This window comes from Toxotes jaculatrix, chromosome 20 (assembly GCF_017976425.1).
Source record: "Toxotes jaculatrix isolate fToxJac2 chromosome 20, fToxJac2.pri, whole genome shotgun sequence".
NCBI lineage: Eukaryota > Metazoa > Chordata > Actinopteri > Toxotidae > Toxotes > Toxotes jaculatrix.
The window spans coordinates 17,934,453-17,959,351 of record NC_054413.1 but is presented as its reverse complement, the minus strand read 5'-3'; the positions used below and the strand labels follow the sequence as shown (position 1 = coordinate 17,959,351).

The 24,899-nt window shown below is 44.8% G+C and overlaps 1 protein-coding gene across 6 annotated transcripts in view; it reads right to left on the bottom strand.

Moving 5' to 3' along the window:
- Window positions 1-12,870: 12,870 nt before the first annotated feature.
- arhgap12b (Rho GTPase activating protein 12b) overlaps window positions 12,871-24,899 on the bottom strand; it is a 49,175-nt gene continuing 37,146 nt past the window's right edge. The window contains exons 3-19 of one of the 6 annotated variants that reach the window (XM_041066137.1): window positions 23,885-24,157; window positions 23,003-23,143; window positions 22,778-22,858; window positions 22,106-22,228; window positions 20,939-21,013; window positions 20,400-20,474; window positions 19,968-20,029; window positions 19,794-19,875; window positions 18,146-18,250; window positions 17,924-18,022; window positions 17,655-17,757; window positions 17,440-17,559; window positions 17,233-17,331; window positions 16,605-16,682; window positions 16,335-16,469; window positions 16,028-16,133; window positions 12,871-14,435 (exon numbers count right to left, since the gene is read on the bottom strand). In XM_041066137.1, coding sequence (XP_040922071.1) covers window positions 14,261-14,435; window positions 16,028-16,133; window positions 16,335-16,469; window positions 16,605-16,682; window positions 17,233-17,331; window positions 17,440-17,559; window positions 17,655-17,757; window positions 17,924-18,022; window positions 18,146-18,250; window positions 19,794-19,875; window positions 19,968-20,029; window positions 20,400-20,474; window positions 20,939-21,013; window positions 22,106-22,228; window positions 22,778-22,858; window positions 23,003-23,143; window positions 23,885-24,157 — 1,932 coding nt within the window. In that variant the 3' untranslated portion in view covers window positions 12,871-14,260. The remainder of the gene's footprint in view (window positions 14,436-16,027; window positions 16,134-16,334; window positions 16,470-16,604; window positions 16,683-17,232; window positions 17,332-17,439; window positions 17,560-17,654; window positions 17,758-17,923; window positions 18,023-18,145; window positions 18,251-19,793; window positions 19,876-19,967; window positions 20,030-20,399; window positions 20,475-20,938; window positions 21,014-22,105; window positions 22,229-22,777; window positions 22,859-23,002; window positions 23,144-23,884; window positions 24,158-24,899) is intronic. The other 5 variants (XM_041066138.1, XM_041066139.1, XM_041066140.1 and 2 more) reach the window with 5 other exon arrangements.

The following is a 24,899-nucleotide window of genomic DNA, read 5'->3' as shown; positions in this document are numbered from 1 at the left end:
GGTCAAACAGTGTGTCGCCTGTGGCTGCATGCTCAGGATGCAGGGCCGTTTTACAGGCTCTCAGTCCAATCCAGGACTTAAAGCCAAGATATTGCCATATGTTCTGCTGGGCTCAGCATTTCAAAGGAAAATTGAAAAGCTATAACTGCTAAGAGGATATGGAGTGCTCTTGCCAATAATGGTGCAAAAGCCTGATGAAGTATCATGGCTGCCGGGACTCTGACACCGAGCCAAGCCCCGAGGGCCGAAGCTCCCCGGGGAAATTTAGAGAAAAGCCGGGAGGAGGAGGAGGAAAGAAAAGCCTGCGCTCAGGAAATATCAGTCACTTAAATATCATGTTCATTTACTCAGCCACTAAATAGCAGAAACGTACACTGAGGCGTGTGTGTGTGTGTGTGTGCATATGTGTAAAGGGGGCAGGTTAATATGCCACTTCGCGTGACAAATTACTGTTTCAGAGCTCCATTTTTAACACACTGGTCAGCATAAGCTCATACATAACTGAAAATCAATTGATGCACCTACAGTTTATAACACACACAGAAACATTCATAATATATTTGTGGTCTATTCAAACCAATAGACCTGTCAAACAAACTGTTGGTCAAATATTCAAAGGAATGCATTTGGCTTCATCATACATGTTTGTGTTCACACTAATTTGAAATAATGCTACATACCACTACTACTACTGCTTCTAATGGTTGCTTCCACATGTTTGTGGGCCTCTGTCCTTAATGGACAGTGACTCATTGCCTTAATTTGTCTTCCTGTTTCCTTTGACTTTAAGAGACAATCTGCAACACATGCACATGTACACAAAACACAAGTGTGTGTCCAACAACAGCGGTCAAAGGACTACGGGGTCACCAGCAGAGGAGGGGGGGCAGTGAGAATATCCTTGTGTGTGTGTGGAGCAAAGGGTTGATTGGATTGTCATTGTGCTGCATTTAGCTCGTACCTTAAACATCTCCCCGGTGAATTACCCTTCAGCCACGCTGATATGAAACCAATCGTTAACCGTGTTGAGTTTTAGGCGTCCTTGTTTGGCAGGGAGTCGTTATCCTGAATCCTGGTCACCTTTTACCAATCACCGTAATCACAAACAAAGCCTCACTTTTCCTAAGCGCACACACACACACACACACACACATACACCTCTGTCCACACATCTTTCTTTTCTTGCCTTCCAGCTGAATCCTATTACAGTGTTTCTCAGAGATAAGCCCTGGTGAAATATATCTATAAATGAAATTTATGCATCATCGTTTAAGCTTGTAATTGCTTAGAGACTCTATTCATTTTATTAAGACAGCATATCTCCTCTGTAGCTGAGCTGAATGTGTGTTAGCACCTGTGTTATTTTGTCCTCTTTTGTGCAGTTTGGGTTGTTTTGTAAAAAGGACAATGAGTTGATAGCTTTACATGCACCGAGTCTCACATCTCTGATATTCTCTCTCTCTCTCTCTCTCTCTCTCTCTCTCTCACACACACACACACTCACACACACGCACACACACACGTATATTTAGTATTAATGTTGTGGCAGCTTCATACTTTCTTTTCAGGGTGAGGTTCAGGGCTGACTTTCACCACTTCCCCTCCTCGTTACCACATCAGGACTCGAGTTGCGCTAGGAAAACACCAGCGCAACCACAATCATCTCACAACCCCTGGCTCTACACTCCCTCTCTCTCTCTCTCTCTCACACACACACACACACACGTACACACACAAAGTGCCAACCAGCCAGTGTTTGCAGGTATGGCCGGCCCTCCCACATTGCTGGGACAACATGGAGCGGCTCTCAGTCATGACTAGAATAACAAGGAGCTGCACAGAATTCAATTAAATGGTCTGCTCTTTGAAAAGCTACCACCCACCTGCCTGCACACACACACACACACACATGCACGCTGCACTGTGCTGTAAGTTACACACACCTCTACCCAACTACCCACTCCTGTGTGCTTTGGTCCTCCCACACACACAGGAAAGCATGCATGAACACACACTCACGCACATATCCATCTCTCTCCTCTCTCCTGAGTCTCCACTCTGTGTGTGTGCGTGTGTGCTGTGTAATCCCATTGTCCTCTCCTCCTCAGAGAAGCCTGGGCCTTCGAATGTTGTCTCCAAAGTAGCCACCTGATTGGCTGCTGGAGGTCAGTGGATAAGCCCATAAAAAGGCGTGACATCTCTTTACACTCCCTTAAATGTTCACCTTCTCGTCCTTTCAGGGTCCGAATGCTACACAGACCGTATCTCACTGCCTCTGTGTCACATCACTGATGTCTGTGGAATCATCACAAACGCCCTCTTTAATGAAACTGAATAAATAGTCACTTCAGAGACGATGACGCTTCTTTCTGGTTCCAGTCAGAAGATGAGATGAGTCCTCCCCTGTTACCTCATGAAAAGAAAAAAAAATCTTCCTCCTCGTCCCCCGACGCTGGGTTGATTTTCCTCTGAAAGCATGCAAAGGCTAAATCATCATTTCTCAGATGAGCAAAGAGGCGGAGGATTTAACCAAAAGTCAGTTTCCAGTTTACATTCGCTGCTTTAAACAGCCTCGGTCAGAAAGGTCACTCTAAGGAAAAATGCTCCGACACACTTGTTATTTGTTTCCTGCAGCTGCAGTTTGATAGAAAGAGGAGCAGGATGGAGCAGCTGAAGCAAAGGTCGCCATGGATGAACACACAAAACAAGTACAGCAACAAGTCGCCAGCATCAAGGAAGACACCAAAATAAGTATTAAGATAATTGTTCTCCTCGGAGTCGGAGCGCCAGGGTCTGGACGTGTACGGGTGTCGTTCAGAGACAGACGGCTGTTTTCTTTTATTCTTGTAAGGATTTTAAGTTTAGCAGTACATATCCGGACAGAGTTCCCTTCTGAAGATGTCGGATCAACCAATTAGCTTGATGAGCAGCGCTACACTGTATGTACATTGTATTTCACATAGTAAATCTTCCATCCAACTTTATTTTAGCTATGTTTGCAGCAGGACCTCAAAATGTTGGTCATTTGGTTGGTGAACCACTTTAGTCCAGATTGAAATATCTCAACTCTTGCATGGGTTGCCATGAATTAAATGAGTAATTACAACAATTGAATCATTTTTTTCCCCTCCAGTAGAGAGTGTGAGTAGAAATCAGCTTTGAGACCATCAGACAGGAAACTCCAGGACAAACCATCACTGAATATTTTCAGGCCTGAGCCACGTAGACTTATGGACCTCAGCGTTTTTAAAGTGCGTGCTTTGGCACCGTGTCTGAAGGTATATGTGCTCTGCCGTCGTCCATATGCGGTGCAGGGCTGCGAGTCCCTCAGCAGCTGACAGCTGAACTCCAGATAAACCAGCGGTGAGCCCCCTCACGTTCAGGTCGCCTCGTCGCAGAGAGGTTTTCTTCCTGCTCGCCTCTTTTCTCCGCTTCTTTCCACTCTCCATCCTCATCCATCGTTCTTATTAGGAATGTGTCCGGTATCTCCGTCCCCCGCTGTGCTCGACCTTTGGCTCCTACCCAGGTGTACTCGCCTCGGTAGAGATGACCTTTAACCTCGGCCTTTGTCTGACTCCGCGGGGAGATGTCGGCGTCTGTGCATGTGCATGTTTCATGGGAGTGTGAACAGCGGTTAAAAGAGGTGTTCTGTGCCTTAGCAGCCTTGATCATCACACCTCCTCTCCACCAGTTCCCCAGCTTCTATCCTTCCTTTTACGCAGATCACTCCTTCACAGCCTTTGTTCACTCTCTGCTCCTCTCACACGTCTCACCCTCAGATATGTGGTTTCCCTGTTTCTCCTCCACTTAATTGGGCTGAGAGGCTTGGACAGCACCTGTTGTTTTGAATCCAGCGATTATCAACAGTTTTGGTCTTCCTCCGCTCTGCTAACAGCAGAGACTCTCAGCCCTGCTGAGCTGCTGTTGTGTCTAAGACACAAGCTCTGGCGGCTCCGGAGCTTTTTACATAACGGTGTAAAAAGTGTAAATAATGAAAGGAGTCTCTATTTGCTAATTAGAGACAGAAACGGAGAAAGGAAGTCTTGTTTGTGATAATTTCATATCATCACTTCTGGGTGAATGCCTTACAACAAGCAATGTCTAAGAGCCACAGAAGGTTTGGAGTTTGGAGATAATGCATTTTTAAGTGGCTTTTGAAAGTGTTTTCTCACTCTGGCTAAAAGGTGGCAGAATTTTTTTTCACACAATCGACGAACCAAACGGAGAAAAGCAGCAATCTGAGCCATCGGCAACACTGAACCGGTGCTTATAAACTCCAGACGTGTGTGGTCATGTGTCATTCGGTATATTCACACAGTGATGCAGGTGTGAGCAGTAATTCTTTCCTTACAAGAGATTTATTTGTTAGCGCAGATCTGGCTCTGAATTTCTGGATGATGCGTGTTTCTTAAAATGGAGTAAGGCCTGGAGCACCATGATGATGGTCATCAGTCCCCGGGGTTCATCACCTGGTGTGATCCCACGCATGTTAGCTATAAGGATCAAGGATCACATGACCCAATGCTCATATAGAAATATAGATTAGCGCAGCTTTAAATAACCTCCATTTTCCAGATTAGAGGAAAAGTCATTAAAAATCCAAACTGTGTGTTTCCAATTCACATCAAGCTTCCAGTGCCTGTTCTGTAGGTGTGTGTCAGTCAGTGTTTTCAAAGCAATTTCGGCTTCGGCTACACTCCCCCTCCTCATGTGCAACTTGAGTCAGTCGTATTTTGAAAGTGTTTATTTTAGAAATAATCTGACGATTTCCAGTGATGCGCGACATCCTGAAATACATGTTCGTCTTCATCTCACTTGGAGACATCATCACTTTGCTGCAGGGATGCCAGAGTGGCTCATCTCACCTTTGTTCCTCAAACTGAAGTAACACCTGCCAGTTATGAGGTTTTCACATGTCAGCAGAGACGGGTTCTGTCGGTATAAATTAAAGCACATTACAGAGACTCTGACAGTGATTTTTGTGTTTAAAATACACTTAACTGACAAAACTAATGCTAATTCCTATCATTATCAATCACACAGACACACTTTCATTTGCTTACTTATCATAACCTTTAAAATGACTCTTGAAATGAGGCTCCCAGGCAGAGCGAAGGGCGATAGAGGGAAATGAAGGGAGGAAGAGGGGGGAGGGAATAAAACAAGATGATGAGGAAGGATCCTAATCAGTGCGGGCAGCATCCGTCCTCTCCTTCTGTCTCTGTCTGTCTCCATTTCCTCAAGCTCTTTTCATTAAGACACCGGAGGCCTCGTTTCTGCGCCAGTGTCCATGAGCACCCCTGACCTTTTGATCCCTGCCGGAGCCCCCGTGTAAGGACTAAGGGATGTGTGTGTTTCCAGTTTGGCCGGCGGTCCACGCCTCTGGGCTCTGTCGTGCCTTCTGTCCCTGTCATCATTCACTGTGTGCCGTGGGGGTGGGGGGGCCAGCACTGTGGGCCTCGAGGGGACGGCGAGGAAGTGATCCAGAAATCCAGAATAAGAAGCAGAGGAAGAAACACTTTGTCCTTAACAAAGGTGAATGAGTGAGTGAGTGAAAAAATAAAGAAGGGATATAAAATCCCAAGGAGTGCATGTGTGTCATGAGTCTGTAATCCAACCCGTCCCTCCTGATGCCCCCCCCTCCTTCCCATCTCAGGAAGGAGAACAGGTTGGAGCCCCATCTCTCTGTGCCAGATGGCTCCACATTGACAAATCAATTAGGCTCCACCTCATCACCAGGGGGAGCGGGGCTACAAACCTGGCCGCCTCCACCCCCACCACCCTGGGGTCCTCGGTCAACCACTCCTCCATCTCTCCTTGCCTTAATCACCCCCCTGATCCCCAGAAAGCTTTGCCTGGGTAAAAGAGGGCAAGGAGGCAAGAAAAAAAAAAAGATAAAACAAAGAGGCTGGCAGCACATGAATCACCTAGCATCAATATGGATGACTTCCATGCTAATGCAGAGGGGACCGGAGAGGAGCAGTGGCAAAAGCTCGATTTTGTGAGTGTGTGTGTGTGTGTTTACAAGCTCAGTCAGAGCAGATTTGCCATGTGCTGAAGAGCCAAGTGTCTCTAGTTGTTTTTCTTTCCCTGTGTGGAGGTGGGAGAGGAGGAGGAGGAGGAAGGTGAGGGGGAGGAGGGAGGGTGGACGTTTTGGGGAAGCTAATCCAAGGAGAATAAACAGCGCAGCCTGGAGCAGGTATGCATCTGGGTCGCAGAGAAGAATCCGTGTTCTTCACTACACCCTAGTGGGAGAGAAGAGACACTGCAGAGGGAAGGATGGACAGAGGAAGCACCACAGACACCGAAGGTTCTTCTTCTGCAGAAACTCCTAAAACTCCTACGAATTTCGCTGCTGTTACTTGGGAAGCTTGAGTGGAGTCCTGAAAAACATTGCAAGTGGAGTTTGAACTTGCAATGGTAAAAATTTACCATAAAAAAGGATAAATTCAAAAAATCAAAATCAAAGATAAAATCATTTGTAGGAAAAAAAACAATGTTAAAAAGAAGATTTCTTTTAAAAGTGTCAACAGATGTTCTTCAGGCCTCAGAGGTACTCAGTGGTCTGACGTCAGTATCCAGACTAAACTCGCTTGGTATTTCAATGTGCTCTTCATCGACACTATTGTCCAATAATACAATTCACAGAGGGGAAAAAAAAAAATTCAAACTGTGAGAAATGATGCTCCAGCTCCAGGAAACTGAAAATGAAGCATTAAATCTTCCTTTCTCTTTGTCTTCTGTCCACATTTTACACGAGCAGCAACTTTCAGAAGCTGCAGTTTTCCTGACACCCTTCGGGAGACATCTTGTGTCATTTCCTTGTATGGCATCGTACATTCACGGTGTGTTTAGTGTGGATTTGGGAACACTAAATCTTCACATGGAAGAGGAACACCTCACGGACAGCTTCTGTGCATCATGCTTCTAATCTGGAGCTTCTTCTCTGTCGTAGCAGTCGCTAACCTGCATCAATAGATTTTTTTTACAGCTTGTAAGAGACTTACTATTTGGTGAACTTGTTAATGAACATCCGTCATTAGGTGGAACTGCACTGTCACTGCAAGCGGCGCTTTTCATTAACACACAGTTAATTGATCTATTGTATATATCTAAAAATATTGATTAGTGCAGCTTTAAAGTTTATATAAATCTGTATCCTGCGTGTCCACAAGCTAGTGAAGAGGAGGAGGAGGGTGATTCTCTGAGGTAAAAGGTTACGAAAGCAACAAGACTCTGACAGCGCTGGTAAATTTTCCCAGTTTTTCCTAAATGTGTCATCTGCAGCACAAACACTCCAAGTTGAGGCCTTGAGCTCGCTGATGAAGGAGTGAGCGGAAGGTGGGAGGCAGGTTTACGCTCCGGGAGGGGCGGTGGGGTGATTGAGAGATGTGTGGGTGCCCTCCTGGCTCGACTCAATCCCTGCGTCCCTTTACTCATCCGTTCTGGGGGCAGCGACGAGAGAGAAAGCGAGAGCTGATGCCGAGACCCCTGGGGAGAGATTAGCGCTGACAGCACAACAAAGAAGAATTATGCCAGGGGCCCTCAGCTCTTCGACAAATTCAAATGTAATGTATGGCTTTAACTGCGCCAAGGAGGATCAACATAATATATGATCGACCCACTTTGCTGCGCGCTCCGTTGGCAGTGATGTAAAAGCGATTTATGCCCGTAAAAATGTGAAGGCTAATTAAGTAAGACGTTGGCACGGGAGCAAATCAAATGAGCTTATGAGAGAGCTGGCAAAGTAGTTCGGCCCTGCCTCCGAAAGGTTTACCTGCGGTGAGAGGAAGAAAACTTCGACTGGATTTCAAATCAGAAGCAGAAATGCTCATGATCAAGAATTTTTTCCGATCAAATGTAGACGTCCACGTGTGAGGCTGTTGATCCTTTAATTAAATTCTTGTTTGTGATTTGTTTAGAGTCCCTCCCGGCAGCGTCGGGGGCCCGGGGCCTCTGTAATTACGCAGGGCCTTTTCCTCCGATCAGACAGCTGTGAAAAGGCGGTGGATGAAATGTCCTAATTACAGCCTCAGTGGAGAAAGACTCCACCAGGGGAATACATGTGCTGTTAGCTAACAGATTCTGGAGCCAACAGTGTTAATGAGACAGAGAGAAAAAACAGACTCCCCCCCCTCTTTTCATACTAATCAGAGCACCTAGTTCCTCCTGTCTCACTGTCAGTTCTTATCATGGCCAACTTCAATCTCACATCTCCATCCAGGTTGGAAGATCAGTTCACCGCTGCTCTTATTTCCAAAACAAGAATTCTCTCCGTTCGCTGTTCGTTCCTTCATCAGTCTGAAGTATAAGAGAAACACGCAGAGCGCTCTCTGAGTGTAATCATCACTTAATGGTCCCGAAAACCCATACACGCCACTAACACATCATCGCAGCGTCTCCAGGGGAAAAGTGTGTTCATGCCGAGGAGGTGGGGCGGGGGCGGGGGTGGGGGCAGTCAGCCAGCTCAGCCCATTTCTCTAATGAGCTGCTGAATAGGCCATGTCAGAGACCTACAGAGGCTAAGTACCACCTAAGGCCCATGGTGCTCCCCTTGATGGAAAAGGCAGACACTTTATTTGCTGTTAATATTCCAGCCAGGGGGAAGATGTTATAACCACCAGTTAACAAAGCCAAAGAAGTTCTTTTTGTTGATGATAGTTTTTTTTTTTTTTTTCTGGCAGCAGCAGGAGTGTTGGACTTGCTTGAAGTCCCTCTCCACCTCTGCATACATTCAGCGTGGCACCGAATTGTCTCGGTGTTCTCACTCTCTATCTACAGTTAATTTCCCCAGACCCCCATAGCAGCTGCTGCAGGTAGACCTCAGAGAGGTGGAAGGTGGGGCCTCATCTCAATCCTCTCAAACCGCCCTCCCTCTCCAGCAGCCAACTCGTCTCGACGCTCCGTCACAGCAGGTGAAAAAACACACATGTTGGTGTTAGGTTGTCAAATCTTCTGTAGCAGGTGAAGAGGGAAAGAAGCTGGATCAGAGTATAGAGGTGTGTGAATCCAAGGGTAAATAAATAGCTGTTCTGGAGAGGGGCCTTTATCTGTCACGGAGCACTGATACAGTCTTGCCTTGTATTTATTGCCTACTTAATGGACTTGATTGTATTACTGAAGGTAAGGAGGGAAAAAGAAATCCATTGCCAGCTCGAAGGTACTTTCAGCATCCTGCAATTACCTTATGTAAATCCTGGCCTGGAATGTTGATCCACTGCTATTTAAAATGCATTGAATTTCCATGGAAAATGATCCACTCCTGCCGCCTGAAGCTCATTAATAACAACGACGAGCCGGGCTGACATTTGGAATACTTACACGCTTACTTAGCATTGCCATGCATGTGAGAACACAGCCTAGTCTGCCATGCGCTGCAGCTATGACAGCACATTTGGAAAAAGGATGGCTTTGAATTAACGTGCGCCGGCAAATGAGTTATTTCTGCGGCAGGAACCAGTTCTTCTTCTTACGCGTGAGGCTTTGCTTGTAAGAGCTCGTGCTGTCTTTGATCATGCAGGCAGAGGAGTACAAGAAGTGTGCAGACTTCCATGCGTTAGCTGAAATAGCATCATTCCCCTGATTTTTACCATTACAGTAACATACCTGCACCACATCTAATGTTGTTACTGTCAGTTTTAAAGGAGCAGTTCTCCAAAAAAGGTTTTATTTGTTCACGTTTTGATGGCATTAAAGGGCCACGCCACCAGTTTTACAGCTGAGGGTCAGTTTACTTGTCATGTGGAACACTACTTTTGAAAATTCCGCCTTTTGTGAGTCACACTTAATGGACGTGCAGCACTTAATCGGACTACACCTTGAAAATTTTCCAACGGCAACAAGTCTTTGCAGAAATTCTGTCCCCATTAGTCTGAATAAGCTGCAGTGCCCCACCAGCAGCTTTTATGGAGAATATTTCTTTAGTAGAAAGAAGTTTTTAACACAAAAACTATTATCAGGATTAAAACCAAAACTATTTACAGGACTACAGGGAAATTATTCATTATATTGAACTAACCCTTTAAACACCTTCCTAAGGTTTTCTGAAATGCTCAGGCAGCACTGAACACTTTCCATCCAGCTCGGTATGCGATGGATCATGAGATTTCCACATACAGTGACTCACAACTAAAGTACAAGTGTGGCCCCTGCATCTGTCGCCTAAGAGTTGATACCACATCAGGCCTGCTAATACACTGAGGGCCAGCGGTGGGGCCCAGGTGCCATTAGAGACCAGCAACAGGAGGTCAGTGCCCTGATACATCACTCTAGCTAACAGTGGTGAGATGGATGCACGGGAGCGTGGAACATCAGTCGTCCAATCAAACTTGATGCTGTTTAAAGCTGCATTAACGCACATTTTTATATTTACAATTAAATGAGCTTGTGTTTTGTGAAAGGTGTGGAGAAAGTTTGGGAATTATCACCTGACTCTGCAGTTTCTTTTACCCCCTCTGAGCTCAGTGTTTTTGGTTTCACAGCAACTTCAATCCTTTGGTTCAGACTCACCACGATAACGAGCCTCATCTCCAGCCAGCGGAGAGAGAAGCTGTTCTCACGGAGAAAACTCCAAACACACACTGTACGCTACCTGCTCAGCACCAAACAGCACAACGACAAAGTCAGCAACGAGCCGGTGATCACAGTGAAGCATTTAGCATCTGAAGAGGATGCTAATGTTGCTGTGTAACTGCTGGATGTGTACATTGACATCTGTTTGCCAACACTTTTGCCTGATCTCTTTGATGTTTTCAAAGTGACTGATAAAATCCTCTTCTGCAGTTAAACTCTGTTTTATAATCTCAAACTAAAGGTGGCATCCATTGGTTTAGCAGCCATTTGCTCACTCAGCTATGTGTAAAAAAGCTGTGGGTGAAGTACAGAGGTCTTTACCACAGAGTGGCAAAAACCTCCCAACCATTTTGTTCCTCATCCAGCCACTTTGCCGACAGCCCGGCTGCAAATGAAGCACAGGGAAGCACTGAAGATCCATAAATCTTTTATGTTCCATAATGGCTTGTTCACATTACCTGCCCACACCTCAGCCTCCACGGAGCAGGCCGGGGGCCAGCGCTGAGCAGATCAGGCCTGAAAACCACTGCGAGCATATGGAGCACTTCAAACACTCAAAGCCTCCCCGGGCCTGAGCTGTGGTCGCACCGATGAATTATAGAAATGATCTAATTGTTTTCTCATTTGGAAATTCTGGGGGCCCTCCTCTCTGCGTCTCAGCTTTAACGGCCTGTGGTTTCCAACGGGGCACATGATTCAGTGCTGCCTACCTCCAACGCATTTGTTGAATCCAAGGTGGTCTGACCAATCAAAACAGAGCCAGAGCTGAGGAACGAGTCAAACCTGTTGTAATAAATTAACACATAGGCAACAGAAGGGAGGGGGTTAAAAATGGACTTCAAAGACGAGTGGGTGTGATCAGAGGACGTGCACATGTGCTATTAAACACACATAAAACAAACCTGGGGATTATATTTAGGCTCCTCAGAGAATCTACTGTTTCAGAAAGCTCATTATTACAAGAAAAAAGAGGGAAAAAGTGGTTGAAAAGTTAGGAATGACAAAAGTAAAGTCAAAGTGATTGCATATAATAAATAAAGTATTATTAACAGGTGTTTATGATTTTTTTTTTAAAAATCTTAATTGCTGAGAAATCAAAAATCCTCCACACACAGGTACACAGGCACAGTACAGGACCCACTTCATCAACGTCTCCAGACCCACAAGTCAGAACGGCGGCTTATTAAGTCCAAATGATGATGAGCTCTTGCAATAACTCACACAGTGTTTGATCATGCAGAAAAGAAGAGTGTAGGAAATGTGCTCAGTGAAATAGCTTCATTTCTAAATTAAACCATTACATTAACCTGCTCAACACACTGCACCGGGTTTGATATTATTAGTCTGCTTTAACTGAGGAGACTATTTCTCCAGTTAGAAAGTATTTCCACTGTGTTTCCACTGTGCATCACATAAATGATAGTTTGGTTACACAATGTGAATCTTCCATAAAATCCTGGGCAAAAAGGAAAAGTTAGAAATGACACAAGTAAAACACCCACAGTAAAAAAACAAAACAAAAAAACAACTTGATTTTTTACTTATCTCAGTTTGTGCTACACACACACACACACACACACACACACACACACACACACACACACACACACACATACACATACACACACACACACACACACACACACACACACACACACACACACACACTCTACCGGCAGGAAAATACAGAGAGCTGAGTTTAATCTTGGCCTGCAGCAAGCAGCCTAGCTCAGCACACGCTACACCTCGTGCTTCTTAATCAAAGCTGGCACTGTGGCAATTACCTAATTAGACATCAATTAATCACACCCTTCAGGTCCACAGCCACGTTTGACCTGCGGAGTAATGACAAAAAAGCCTTCAAAGAACAGAGAAATCAGATTAATGGAAGCCGAGCGGCAGAGGTTGCGCTGCATTTGAGAAATCCACAGAAATATACTGCAATTCATTTCATAATTAACAGGTAGGACTATAATTGATTGAGATGCGAAAGCTTAATCACTCAATTCAATAACCAGGATATCGGTGTTGAGTAGATTAATTCAATTATGTAATTAAAGCCGAGGGAAAGGTGAAGCTTTAGAGTAGATTGAAGGTTAAACAGCAGACTCGCCGCTCTGTGTCGCCTCCGTCCACCGAGAACATCTAACTTTACATCGGCACACACACCACGTGTCAGAGTCTCACATTTAGTTTGTCTTTTTTTTTTATTAGACATAGCAATTTCACAAACAGCAGTTAGCCTGAAAATTACATTCAAAATGTGCAGCTGACCATGCGCAAACACTCCAGATACACTTTCAAACAGAAGTAACAGTCGATCGTGTTTTTTTTTTGTTTTGTTTTTTCCCCACAATCTGTGTTTTCTCATGTTTTAATTCAAATTTACAAAATCAAAATCAGCTTTCACTGGTTCACCATCAAAGCATACACACTTCAGTCACTATAACACATTTGAACAACTAGTTTCTGTAACTGTACATATGCTCTGAAAGGTTTTTAAAGGCTCTTCTTTTCAGTCTAACACCCATACACTCCCATACATCAGCCTTTACTCTCACCACCGTTTCCCTTCTCTGAATACTCTTTAACATTAGCAAAGGTGAGGAGAGAGAGTCAGACACAATTCATGTGAAATGGTAACATAGCAGTTCCCAGAAAATCCACTTTGTCGTTTTCCCAGTAACACCACGATCTCGGTTATGTTTTCCGGCCGCTGCGGACACTAACACTGAAGTTCATAAAAGAGCACGATGACGATGACCCCGGGCAGCTTAACGCAAACTTTACCAAAGCACGTTAGACTACACGACACACAGTTTGTACAAAGAGGCAAGACGAGGATGCGTCCGCTCAGGTTTTACTCCATTTAGGTTAATTCACTCACTCACACACACACACAAACGGAGGGTTTGTGCTCCGTCATTCAAGTCACGGGACGCTCATGTCACGGGGTTAATGGTTAACACTGGTTGAAAGGGGGAAGTGAAGGTGAAGGGGGGCTGATGGTGTCACTAAAGTAAGTGGGACTGTGGGGACACGATCTGTGACTCCAGTTCATCCAAGTGCCAAAAGACAGTCCGTTCACATAACACTGATTATTTATTTTTTTCCACCTGATCCAAAACCACAGAGGGCGGACACATCACAGACAAAAGCTCCACGACACAGAAAACGTATCCAGTTCAGATCCAGCTCATTCCTCCGGCATGGCGAGGAGGTTAATGCCACGGAGGCGGCATGTGGCCGCCATGATCCACTACGGTCCAGCCGGATTCCACCAAGATTCGAAGGGTGCCACCGGCTGCACTCTGAAGCTTGAATTACTGGCCACAGGGATCCAGTGTATGCGAAAACACCTGAATACTCAAATCCACCAAATCACACGGACGTCCACACGTCATCACGGCATCACCATGAAACACTGTCCATCGCCCAAACTGCTACGCGCAGCAGGAATGGCAACTGAAAAAGCGAGTGAAATCTGTACACCTCTTTTAAATTCATCTCCGAAACTTCTGTAAGTGCAACACTTTCGTAAACTGTCTGGTCAATGAATGTAAATGAGATTATTTTCTCCCAACTGCTTGGTCCACAGCATTGTTCAGTTCAGCCAAAGAAAAGGGGGATAAAGGGAAAGAAGTCTGTCTTTGAAAAGCCCTGCATCCTCTTCTGAGCGGGGGCGCCTCTACCTCCCGAAGACGCTTTCGTACTCGAGCAGTATAAGCTCCACTATCTGGTTCTGGTAGACCATGTGGACAGCAATGTTGCCCGTCTCGGTCTCGGGCCGGAGGAGCGTGGGTCCGAACACGATGGCCACACTCTGGGTGGTCATGCGGTTGGCCTCTCCGTGGTCAATCACCCTGGTGGGGTGGGGTGGGGTGGGGAAAGGGGGGAGGGACGGGGGGGAAGTAGAACAAGAGGAGATTCAGAGATGGGGTGTGTTATAATTGGCTTTAGGCGAAAGTGTATTTGTGTATTTGTTTGACAGGTCTTTGGTTTCAGCGCAGCCTCTGGGTTTCACCTAAAAAAACAACATGACGGTCTGTACATACATCTTTAGGGACTGCGCTCGAGCGCCGAGGCAAGTCTCCCAACACACACTCTGATACACCGCCGAACGCTCCAGGCAAGAGCATAATAGCCTTTTTAAATAGAATCTACATCCTTGCATGCAGATGCACAAAACAATAACATATTCATAGAAGGGAGGAAAAAAAAAGGAGATTAAATCCGCCTGCTGATATACGTAGACCTCCATACACTGAATGTCACGCTATAAATTTCCTCAAGAAACACCACTTCATAGGTACTGAATTACAGCAAACACAGCGCCATATAAATGCAAATTGGAAACCCAGGCAAATGTCATTGTGAACATATGATATTGCTACTGGCTCCAGTGGGCTAAGAATACACGTTAAACCTGGCTGTAGTTTGTGTTTGCCCACAGGCTGATCAGGCTGAGAATAGGTAAACACAAAGAGGGAAAACTAGGCATCAAACAGGAGCTGGTATGAATAAGATCTCCTCAGTGCCATTTCTGATCTGAGTACATGAAAGTTGTTTAAGTCAGCGAAGGGTTGAAGCATCAGTCTGAACAGTCGGGCGTGTTGCTGAGGAAGAGCAGACCGAGGTGGCGGCTGCCTGGGAGCTGGAGCGCAGAGGGAAATCTAAATCCCAGCGGATCATGTAGGAATCATCGCGTTGAAGATCAATACGAGAACTGACACAGAGTCAAAGGACCATTTCAACTGTGAGCTGAACTGTGTCCATTCTCAGTCTCATGTACGTGGTTTCACACAGTGATGTAAAGTGCATTATTTTGCATCACTACATTCTGCACAACTTCCTGTCCAGACCTTTAACAACATGTACACGTGCTTAAATAAAACGTATCACGGACACAGGCGTCAAGTGTGTACGTGTAGTTTATTTTTTATTATTATTATTATTATTATGGTTATTATTATGTTTCTTCAGTGTTGATTTTTCTTGGTTGGTAGTAGTTTGTTTATTTGCTCTTATTTAGTTATAAGATGGATGTTTTGACTGATTAAACTAATAAAACATGGTCTTTGTAGGCTTTATATACACATATGTTTATATGTTTATGTGCGTGTGTACGTATATATGTATATATATACATACATACACACACACACACATATATATATCCTAAATTAGGTTATATATATGCACGATACACGTGGAAGTCACAAGGTACGACAATATACGACAACAGTGTTTCAATTTCAAAACTATCTCAGTGAAGGACTTCGAAAGATCAATTTTATAATATTATAATATATATATATATATATATAGAATAACATATATAATATATTTATAATATATTTATTAGTAAACAGTAATTATTTATGTAAATAATATCTAAAAGGCATCATTCTATAACCTAAGGAGATACGTATGTGTGTGTGATGTGTGTTCTTACCTCCGCAGATGCTTGAACAGGTTTTGCATTGTGTCGTGATTCGGTTTTGGCAACTTCTTGATTAGGTCTTTGATTGAATTCACTCTCTGCTTGTAGTCTGAGCATTCTGAGGCAGAGGAACAGACAGCAGGTCAGTGAACGCACATGCGCAGAGCACCATCTTGTGGCCGAATCGGGGACAAACACATTGTGAAAAAAAGGATTTTAACTTCAACAGTGAGCTCAGCATTTTATTGGTCCTTGTGCATTTTACTTGTTTCATGCCTCGTCATGGTGTATTTGAACAGTGGTGAATCAGGTTACTTACTGATGGCATTAACAAAGTCGTTGAAGGATCCATATGTGAAGAGCGGCTCAGGAAGCTCCCTGAAGAACATCTTGAGAGCTCCGGTGGTGACGTGGATGTCTTCCCACTTACTGTCATTCAGATCCACCTTCTCATCTGACGGAGGGAGGGAAGCGAAACGAGAAACAGCAACATGTTGTAATCCAACAAAACTCATCGCGGACGGGTGACCCATGTCATCACATACTGTAAAGAGGTTGTGCAGTTTTTGGGGTGGTCACACAGTCCTACCGTGATTCACAGCAAAGCGGAGCTTCTGTATCACTGCCAGGTTCCCACTCACTCTGTATAAGCCGTCGATGTTGAGACCTGCGGGATGAGCAGATGGATGACGGGATAAAAGCAGTGAGTGGAAATGAGAGGACATGGCCCGATGATCTGATCAAAGAAACTGTACCTACACTTTACATGGCCTTACATCCTCTCATGTCTCCTGTTAAAAAGCTGAACTGGAACACAGCTCTGCACCAGACTCCATTCAGAATTTTAAGATTTTTTTTAAGATTTAAAAAAAAAATTAGCTAATTAGAACTAGCAAAGTTATTAATAATTTTCTTCTCTGAGACCGGAGTGGAAATCTGACCTGCAAACAGTAACAATCTTACCCGCAACAATAAAACGGGACAAATGAAATGTGTTCTATGTATTTAATGAACCTTTGTGAAATATCTTTGCTGTGAAATTCAGCTCTTTAGAACAGAAACATGTCTGACTGCTTAGTTTTCCCTCATTTTGAATGTATCCATGATTTCTCTGCCTCTGTCCTCGTCCCTGATCATTACTAACATGGTTTTTGAATAACAATGAGATAAGAAATGAGACGGGATCCGGGACACAGTCAGGCGCCGGCTCTTCATACCTGTGTTCTCCACATGGTCGATGCACATCTTGACGAAGTTGGGCACTGATGTGTTCTCCCGCTGGCACAGGCTGGTCAGACTGCAGCCAAACACCTGATCTGTGAATCAGCAAGAACACATTAATTACACACATCGCCGGGCCTCAGCGTCTGCTATTAAATATTCAAAGTGACACACAGACACATGTGGAAAAAATGTCTGAATACCTTTGATGTATCCTTTGTCTCTGACAGCCTGATATGTGGGTCGACGTGTGAGGAACTTCTTGAGCTTCATCCTGGTTTTCTTCTGGTCCGATGAGTCCATGCTCACGGAGGTCTTCATCACTGAAGACAGAAGTGTATTTCTTTAGGACTCTTAACAACAGACAGATTTATGTTTGCAGGGACATTTATGTCGCAGCGTCGTCAGAGACTCTCACCTCTGTTCTTCTTGGAGTCCCGGTGGTCTTTCTCCTTGTCCTGTTTCTCAGCTCCAGGAGACTCGGGCATGTCCTCCTCAATGGCCTCATCTGACTCCCAGGCCTGGACAGGATGAGACACGCGTATGTAGTGTTAGATTTCAGTGAGATTTACGTCAGCTCAGATTTAATTTACTCTTCGAGCTCATTCATCTACTCAAAGATAAAATGTTTGGATTTTTGCTAATGAAAGTTAACATGAGAGTGAAAATGAAAAAAAGCCTCCTCACGTGTGTGTTGATGGTCTCTGTGAGGGCCCGGTACCAGTCGTTGATCACACTGTCAATCTCTGACTGGATCAGCAGCTCTGTCCCCTGACGGGTCTTCAGCTGGGAGAGGAAAAGTCAGCATTGTTTGACCTCTTTCAAAGTGTTTTGATCAAAAAGATCACGTTAAAATAAAAAGTACAGGCTGATCTACAGACTACAGAGATCAGACTTGACAGCAGATACCTCGATGACATGTTTCTTGCTGGACTTGTCCTTGGAGGCCCAGTCCACAGACCCCCCTCGCAGATCAACAGTGAACTCGGGCTTCGATTGGTTGCTGCCAAACTTCTGAAATCAAAGGAAACAGTAATGAGGGTCCATGTCTGACAACAGATGATATAACAAGGACATGTTTTTAGGAAGACGCTACAAGAAATCAGGTGAGGAGGTTAATGTCAAAATGTCCTGTAACTATTTACTGTTTGAATTTCTGTCCAACATCCTCAGCATCTGTAAAACCACAGACACTGGTTGGAGCAGGTTTCACACTCTCAAACACAGTGAGTCTCATTATGAAAACCTTTATTAACACAAACCCATCTCTGGTATATTGTGTTACAAGGAAAGCAAAAAGACTGTTAGTTCTTGTTATTAATGTCACATGCATATTAATGAACAGACACAGCTTTCAGTTAGATTCAACTTAGTTTTTCCCCTGTGTTCTTGACCCCATCATTATTGTCTAAAATCACACATGCAGGTGTGATTTCTGACTTCAGATCAGTGTGATGCTAAGTTGTAACACAGAGCTTAAAATAATAAATACTAAACACTGACATGTTTTGAGAGAGAGATTGGTAAGAATACAACACAAAGGAGAGGTGCTGGAAATGAATTCAGTTTCATGTGAACAAAATACAGAAATATTATCATCATTTTGAAGCTGATATGATGGAAGTTGCTTTTCTACATCCAGCAGACACAGAGCCACATTAGAAGTTGTGTTTGTGCACACCTGATGGACCTATGTCCAACATTCACTCACTTTTAGATAAATTCTTTGTCTCTACCAACTCCTGAGTGCACTATCTGGCTCTTTAGCTATTAAATGCTCCACGATGTTCACCGGCTACTCTCTGACTGTGTCTGCCTGCTGTTTGGTGCTGGGCAGGAAGCGGACAGTGGGTTGATCAGAGCTGTTTTTGCTGAAGCCAGCTGCCTGCAGTGGCTGGAAACAATGTTGATGAAAGCGAACCAAAATAGTCAGGCTGCAGACCGTAAAACCAAAACAATGAGCTGAACGCTGGATGTTTGAGGGGGTTAGAGTTAAGAGAAACAGCAGAGTCCGGTGATAATTCTCTGTGAGTCATTGTTACAGCCCTTTACACGCTATACAGAGTCATTTAAAATATTGATTAGTGCAGCTTTAAGCTTTCGTTCCAGTAGGATCAGCTAAATCAAGCTTCACATACACACATGAACATCAGTCTTCCGGTCAGTCAAAGCAGGCTTGAATGAAAGAATGAAAGACAGCGGGAGCAGCAACACATGCAGAGAGAGGGGACATACAGCGGCAGCCTGTACAGGCCTACAGTTCACATAGGAGACAGCAGGACGGGGCTTGACTGAGCGCTTCCAGTTGCTAAGGAGAGTGAGGAGCAGCTCCGGGATGGAGCCACTGCGGTAGTAAGGCTTCAGGGAGGAAAGAAGGAGAGAGGAGAGGAGAGGAGAGGAGAGGAGCCATAAACAGAGGATGACAAACTTCACAGCACAGTTGAGGATGAAGACAGATGACTATGCAGAAATAAGGAAGAGAGAAACAACACAGAGATGAATGGAATGCTGAAACTTTGCAGAAACACGAGGCTCTTGGGGCTGATGGGACACCTACCCAGCTGGTGCTGCTCCCCTGGCCCTTCGCAAAGAGCAGAGAGGATCCCTGCAGCACGGTCCACGACGACGTCCAGTTTTTCCTGTTGGGGGGACAGTAAAAGACAAAACAAGTCTCAGATTTTAGAAACGACTCTCCACGGTTCATCAGGCCTCTGATAAAGTGAATTCTTACCTGACTTTCTTTCCATGTTCTGTGATTTTTGTGACATTGAGGACTCCGCACTTCTCTGAAGGCTGAGGAGGGAGACACAGATGCAGGTAAGAACCTGATAGAACACATGCATTAAAACACACATATCCACACACCAGCTGAAGCTTGAGAAGCAAATGGACAGTGTTGGAGGCTGGAAGTGGCCGTGCTGCTTGATGTTATGTCCAAATAGCACCAGCAGAGGGGGCCCTACACCTGCAGCAAGGTGCCGCACTCGTGCTGGTTGAAATATCAGAGTTAGATGTGATGCAGTTCGATGTGGGATGTGGCATGCAATAGGCGAGAGAAACCAAATGGATAGTTAAGAAGCTGGGAGCTTAGAAATGTTGTATTTGGATGCAGGTGAAAGCAGGAAGATGATGAGTGCGGTGCAGTGCAAGCTGGGATACTAACGGTCGAGGGGTGCTTAGGAGATGAGGGGCAGGAGTCAGAGTCTGGAGAGCTCTGCTTGGGCACCGGAGCACACTCCTACCAATAAGAGGCACAACATGATGAGTTTCTAGTAACTATCAGCTAACTACAAGACACATGAAGACAGTCAGTCTGATGACAGCGAGGAGAAGAGAGTGGATCAGGACCCTGGAGTGGAATCACGAGACTGAGCTGGACGTTAATTCACTGAACGGTAAAGATTGAGGTACAAGCAAGTTAGGATTTAGGGTTGTAAATCATGAGAAAAATGTGTTAATTCAGAGAAAGAGGTTCATTCCAAGATGCTGCTTTTCTTCCTGTTTAGCACAATCCACAACACAAACAAATCAGACGTCTTTGATTGAGCCAACACATGGATTTCATCGTCACATTTCCTGATTGTTTCTCACACAGTGATTTAATTTAAAGGTATTCGACCGGACACGCCGACACTGAATCAGAACGGATCATCTGCTGATTAGAGAGGAGGCTGCAGACGAGCGGCTCTGTGTGGTACCAACTTTATCTCGGTAAAGAGAGAGACGGAATCTCCTCCGGTGCGGATCGGAAGTGAACCGCCAGAGTTTGAACGAGAACTGCAACGAAACCACCAACCAGAGTTAGCCTCCGATCTCTCACACAATCTCACAACTATCTCACAAACTGGCAAATTTGACATTTTCTTGTCATTTTCACTGTCATTTATTCGTTCTTTTTTGGTCTTGGATCAATAAATCTGAGCAAATGCACAAATGAATTGTCTAAAGTGGCTAAATAAATAAAGTGTGACAGTGACGCTTGTGGGAGGACATGCTATTATTACCTGGCTTCATGTCTCATGTGTCAGGCAACAGACTGTGAACGCAATCTATCATGTGCACTGGTGTGAAAAAAACACCAACCTCGGGCAAATTAAATAATTACAGCAAATTAAAACAGCCCCTCGATTTTGATTTGCATGTCAGCTCTATTTAGCATTTCACAAGAGGAACTACTCAACTATGAAAACAGTTGTATAACGTCCTCTGCGTCTCCGGAGGAGCTTTGATAGGAACATAACCCAGATGATGAAAGTTATAACAGAAAGCCTGTGTTACAAACTGAGGGCTCAGAGAGTGAAAATTAGATGCTTCCACATGGTTCTCCCATGACACTTGCTGAGCTCTGAATTATGGGAAGTGCTGCATTAAGTATTTTGGGCTTGACCCATGTTAGGAACTCGAAAAGTCTTTTATTATGTCTCTTGTCTTCTTCAAAAGTTGTTTTACATGCTGGCCCTCTTCTAAATGAAGGACAGTCCTACACCTGAATGTGCACAGAACCTCACAGAGTTGATGTATTTGTGTTTACATTTTTGTTTGCACCATCTGATAACAACGACCACACAACCCGATTTAAAACGCAGGTAGAAAATCTGCTCTTCACTTGAATAACGCACCAAACACAAGAGTCAGATTCAGCCACTGAAAGATTTTCCTCTGTTGGAGGTGGAAACGTGATTAGTACTCAGGGATTAAACTCGCTGCCAATAAGACAGGTAATGGAAAGGCCACACGAAAAAGCCTGCCAGAAAACCTGCAGTGTTTGTTTCCAGAACAATCATACCCCAAAGTCTGCATGACCATGTTACTCCTCAGGTTTTGATTATTTGGTAAAAACCTATCTGGGGGGTCTTCACGGTGTCTTACCTTGTCGTTCAGGTCTAACACATAGGTGCTATGTCTCCACTTGGTGAGGACGATGGGATCCTGCTGCTTCCTCTCCAGACTGCGACTCTTGGGAACCTCACCGGACTGAGGGGAGATATTGTACTGCAGAGGGAGAGAGGAGAGCAAAAGCTTAGACTGTCACAGAGTTATTCTAGTAGACTCTTCCCTATCCTTTCTGTCCTCCTACCTCTCCTTTGACTGTCCACAGCACCATTGGACAGAAGGGCTTCTCTTACAACCCCAGCATTGTCTTTCTACAGTCTATAGTATGGTCCACTGAATGTATCCATGTCCCACACGACCGTCCATTCACTCTGAGAATGGAGCGGTCTGTTCTGATCTGCTCTAAAGCCTCCAGATTAAGGGGTAAAGAGCCAGTAATAGTCTCGTCACCCAGAGTTGGCTCCTGTGTGTGAGCTCCTCAGACACTCATCCACTTACTTTAACAGGACCAGTCTTAAGACTACACACCACAGGGGGGAGGAGGAGTCACATAAAAGTATGTTACTGGGTGGTGGTGGTGGTGTTGGGTGATGTAATATAAGAAGATTTTCCCTTTTTCCACAATAGGAGATTACTTTAAAGGGGACATTACTCATGTAATGGGGAAGACAAAAGTGTGGACAGCTGATGTCCATAAGGTGATCTTACCTTAGGCAGTTCCCACTCTGACCTGGATCCGTCTGCGCTGTAGTAGTAGGGTCGGCCTTGTTCGTCCACATGCTTTATCCACTGGTCACATAAACACAAGTCAGCAAACACAGACACACACATACATACAAGCAAAACCATTACATATTTATCAAATAGCGGCAGAGATGTAGAGAGTTAAATCACAGTCTGTCCAATAAGAGCACAATCACAAACACACCGTACCTTCTCCTGTGTGTATTCAGACACATAAAGTGTGTGTCCATGCTCATCCAGCTCCTCAGACCAGCCTCTAGGGGGCGACCCGTACTGGCTGTCAGACTGGCTGGAATGGGTGCTGTGGTAGTTTTCCTCCGAGGACAGCAGCTGTGGAGGACGGACAAGGACAAGGAACAGAGACAGAAGCTTAATGGAGCAAGTTTTATATTAAGAATTGTCTCTCAATACCTAACAAAAAAAAAAAGAGAAGACATTATAACCCTGATCGAAAAGATTCACTGTACTGTGAGAACTGTCTGATCTCCTGTGGTAACAGATAATAACAGATAATAACAGATGTTATTAGACAGATAATAGATTATATAAATGTGCTGAATCCATTTTGGAGGACATGAATATAATCAGACTTATAGACTGTCTCAATTATGTTTTCGTCTCTGCAAGAATCCAAAGCACCACAGGGGGGCAGTGTTGGATAGTTAGACAGGAAACGACAACCTGGCAGCAAACCATGACTTCCCCATATCAAAGGCACACTTGTTTCCCTACCTTTAGTAACCACAACACTATTTTAAAAGTCCTTTGAGGTCCACCACACCTTCACCACAGCCTGTTTATTTAACACAAACTGCCAGAGAGTCCATTCACAGGCTGCTCAGGTCCTCTCCCACTGAGGCTTCACCTCACATGCAAACCAAATACCCGAAACTGTGTTCCAGCATGTGATCACACCTACCGTTTCCTGTGGGCCAAGCTTTGCATGTCCATGTTTAGAAACCAACCAGGGCTTGTTAACAGAAGTCACATGGCCTCACAATTATTTGGACTTTTTATGGTGCACAAAACTTGCAAGACGCACAAAGAGCAATAGGCTTAAACATCCCTCACCTCGCTGTCCGCTGTACCCTGGCTGTCTCCTCGGAAACTGCTGGTGCTGCCGCTGGTGTCCCTGGTGCGCGGGGGCTTCCAGGTCCGCTCCCCCGTGGCTCGGTTGTAGTAGAAATGCCTGCCGCTCAGGTCTTTGTGGGTCTCCCAGTCGCCCAGGATGTGGAGAGGTGAGCCGGAGGGGACGGGCGGCAGGCTGGACTGGGAGATCTTCAGCTCCTGGAGGTTGGTGTAGACCGGTGAGTCGGACCGGCCCTGACCTGTGGGCGATGTTGTCTGGAGGAGGAAGAGAAGAAGGAAGAGAAGTGATCAGATTCTGTGCATTCTTTCAGGAGATCATTTGAACATTGTAATTTTTCAGTTTTCAGCTGATACCCGACTTCTCCAAAGACTTTATGAATGTCCTGATTTTCTCCAGACAGTTCAAAGATATTCCAGGAATTCCATATCCAGAAGAAGCCCTGAAAACATTCCAGAGTCTGCTGACATCCGTTGGAATGTTGGAATGTTGGTTTGGACCATGGACCAATGTAACATGTTGAGCTGATGGTTGCAGCAAAGTTAAAATCACAAACACGCACACCTAGCTGCAGAGACACACACACCTGATGCACATAAATCCAACTTCTCCTTCAAAGTATGAACGTGGTGCAGTAAGTTATGAGTGTTTCAGAAAGTCTGCACGGCAGGATGCAGCTGCTGATCAGATCAGATGCCCATGTGGCCTGCAGACACTTATATCAGTCCAATTCTAATCAGGTCCTCAAAAACCAGATGCAGAGGTTGCATAATCATCAGACTTGGTGAGTCTTTAGCAGTGCGACATAAAAACGATAGAATCATTAAACACAGAGTGAATGCTATTTGCTCAAGAACATTTTGAAAGGATGTATGTCGCAAGATCGAAGGTGTCGTTTTTCCGAGACAGAACAAGCATCTTCTTAGAAACCACGTGACCATAAACATTACAACTGTGGTTAAAAGAAACAAGAAGTATTGATAAGGTGTATAAGTAAAA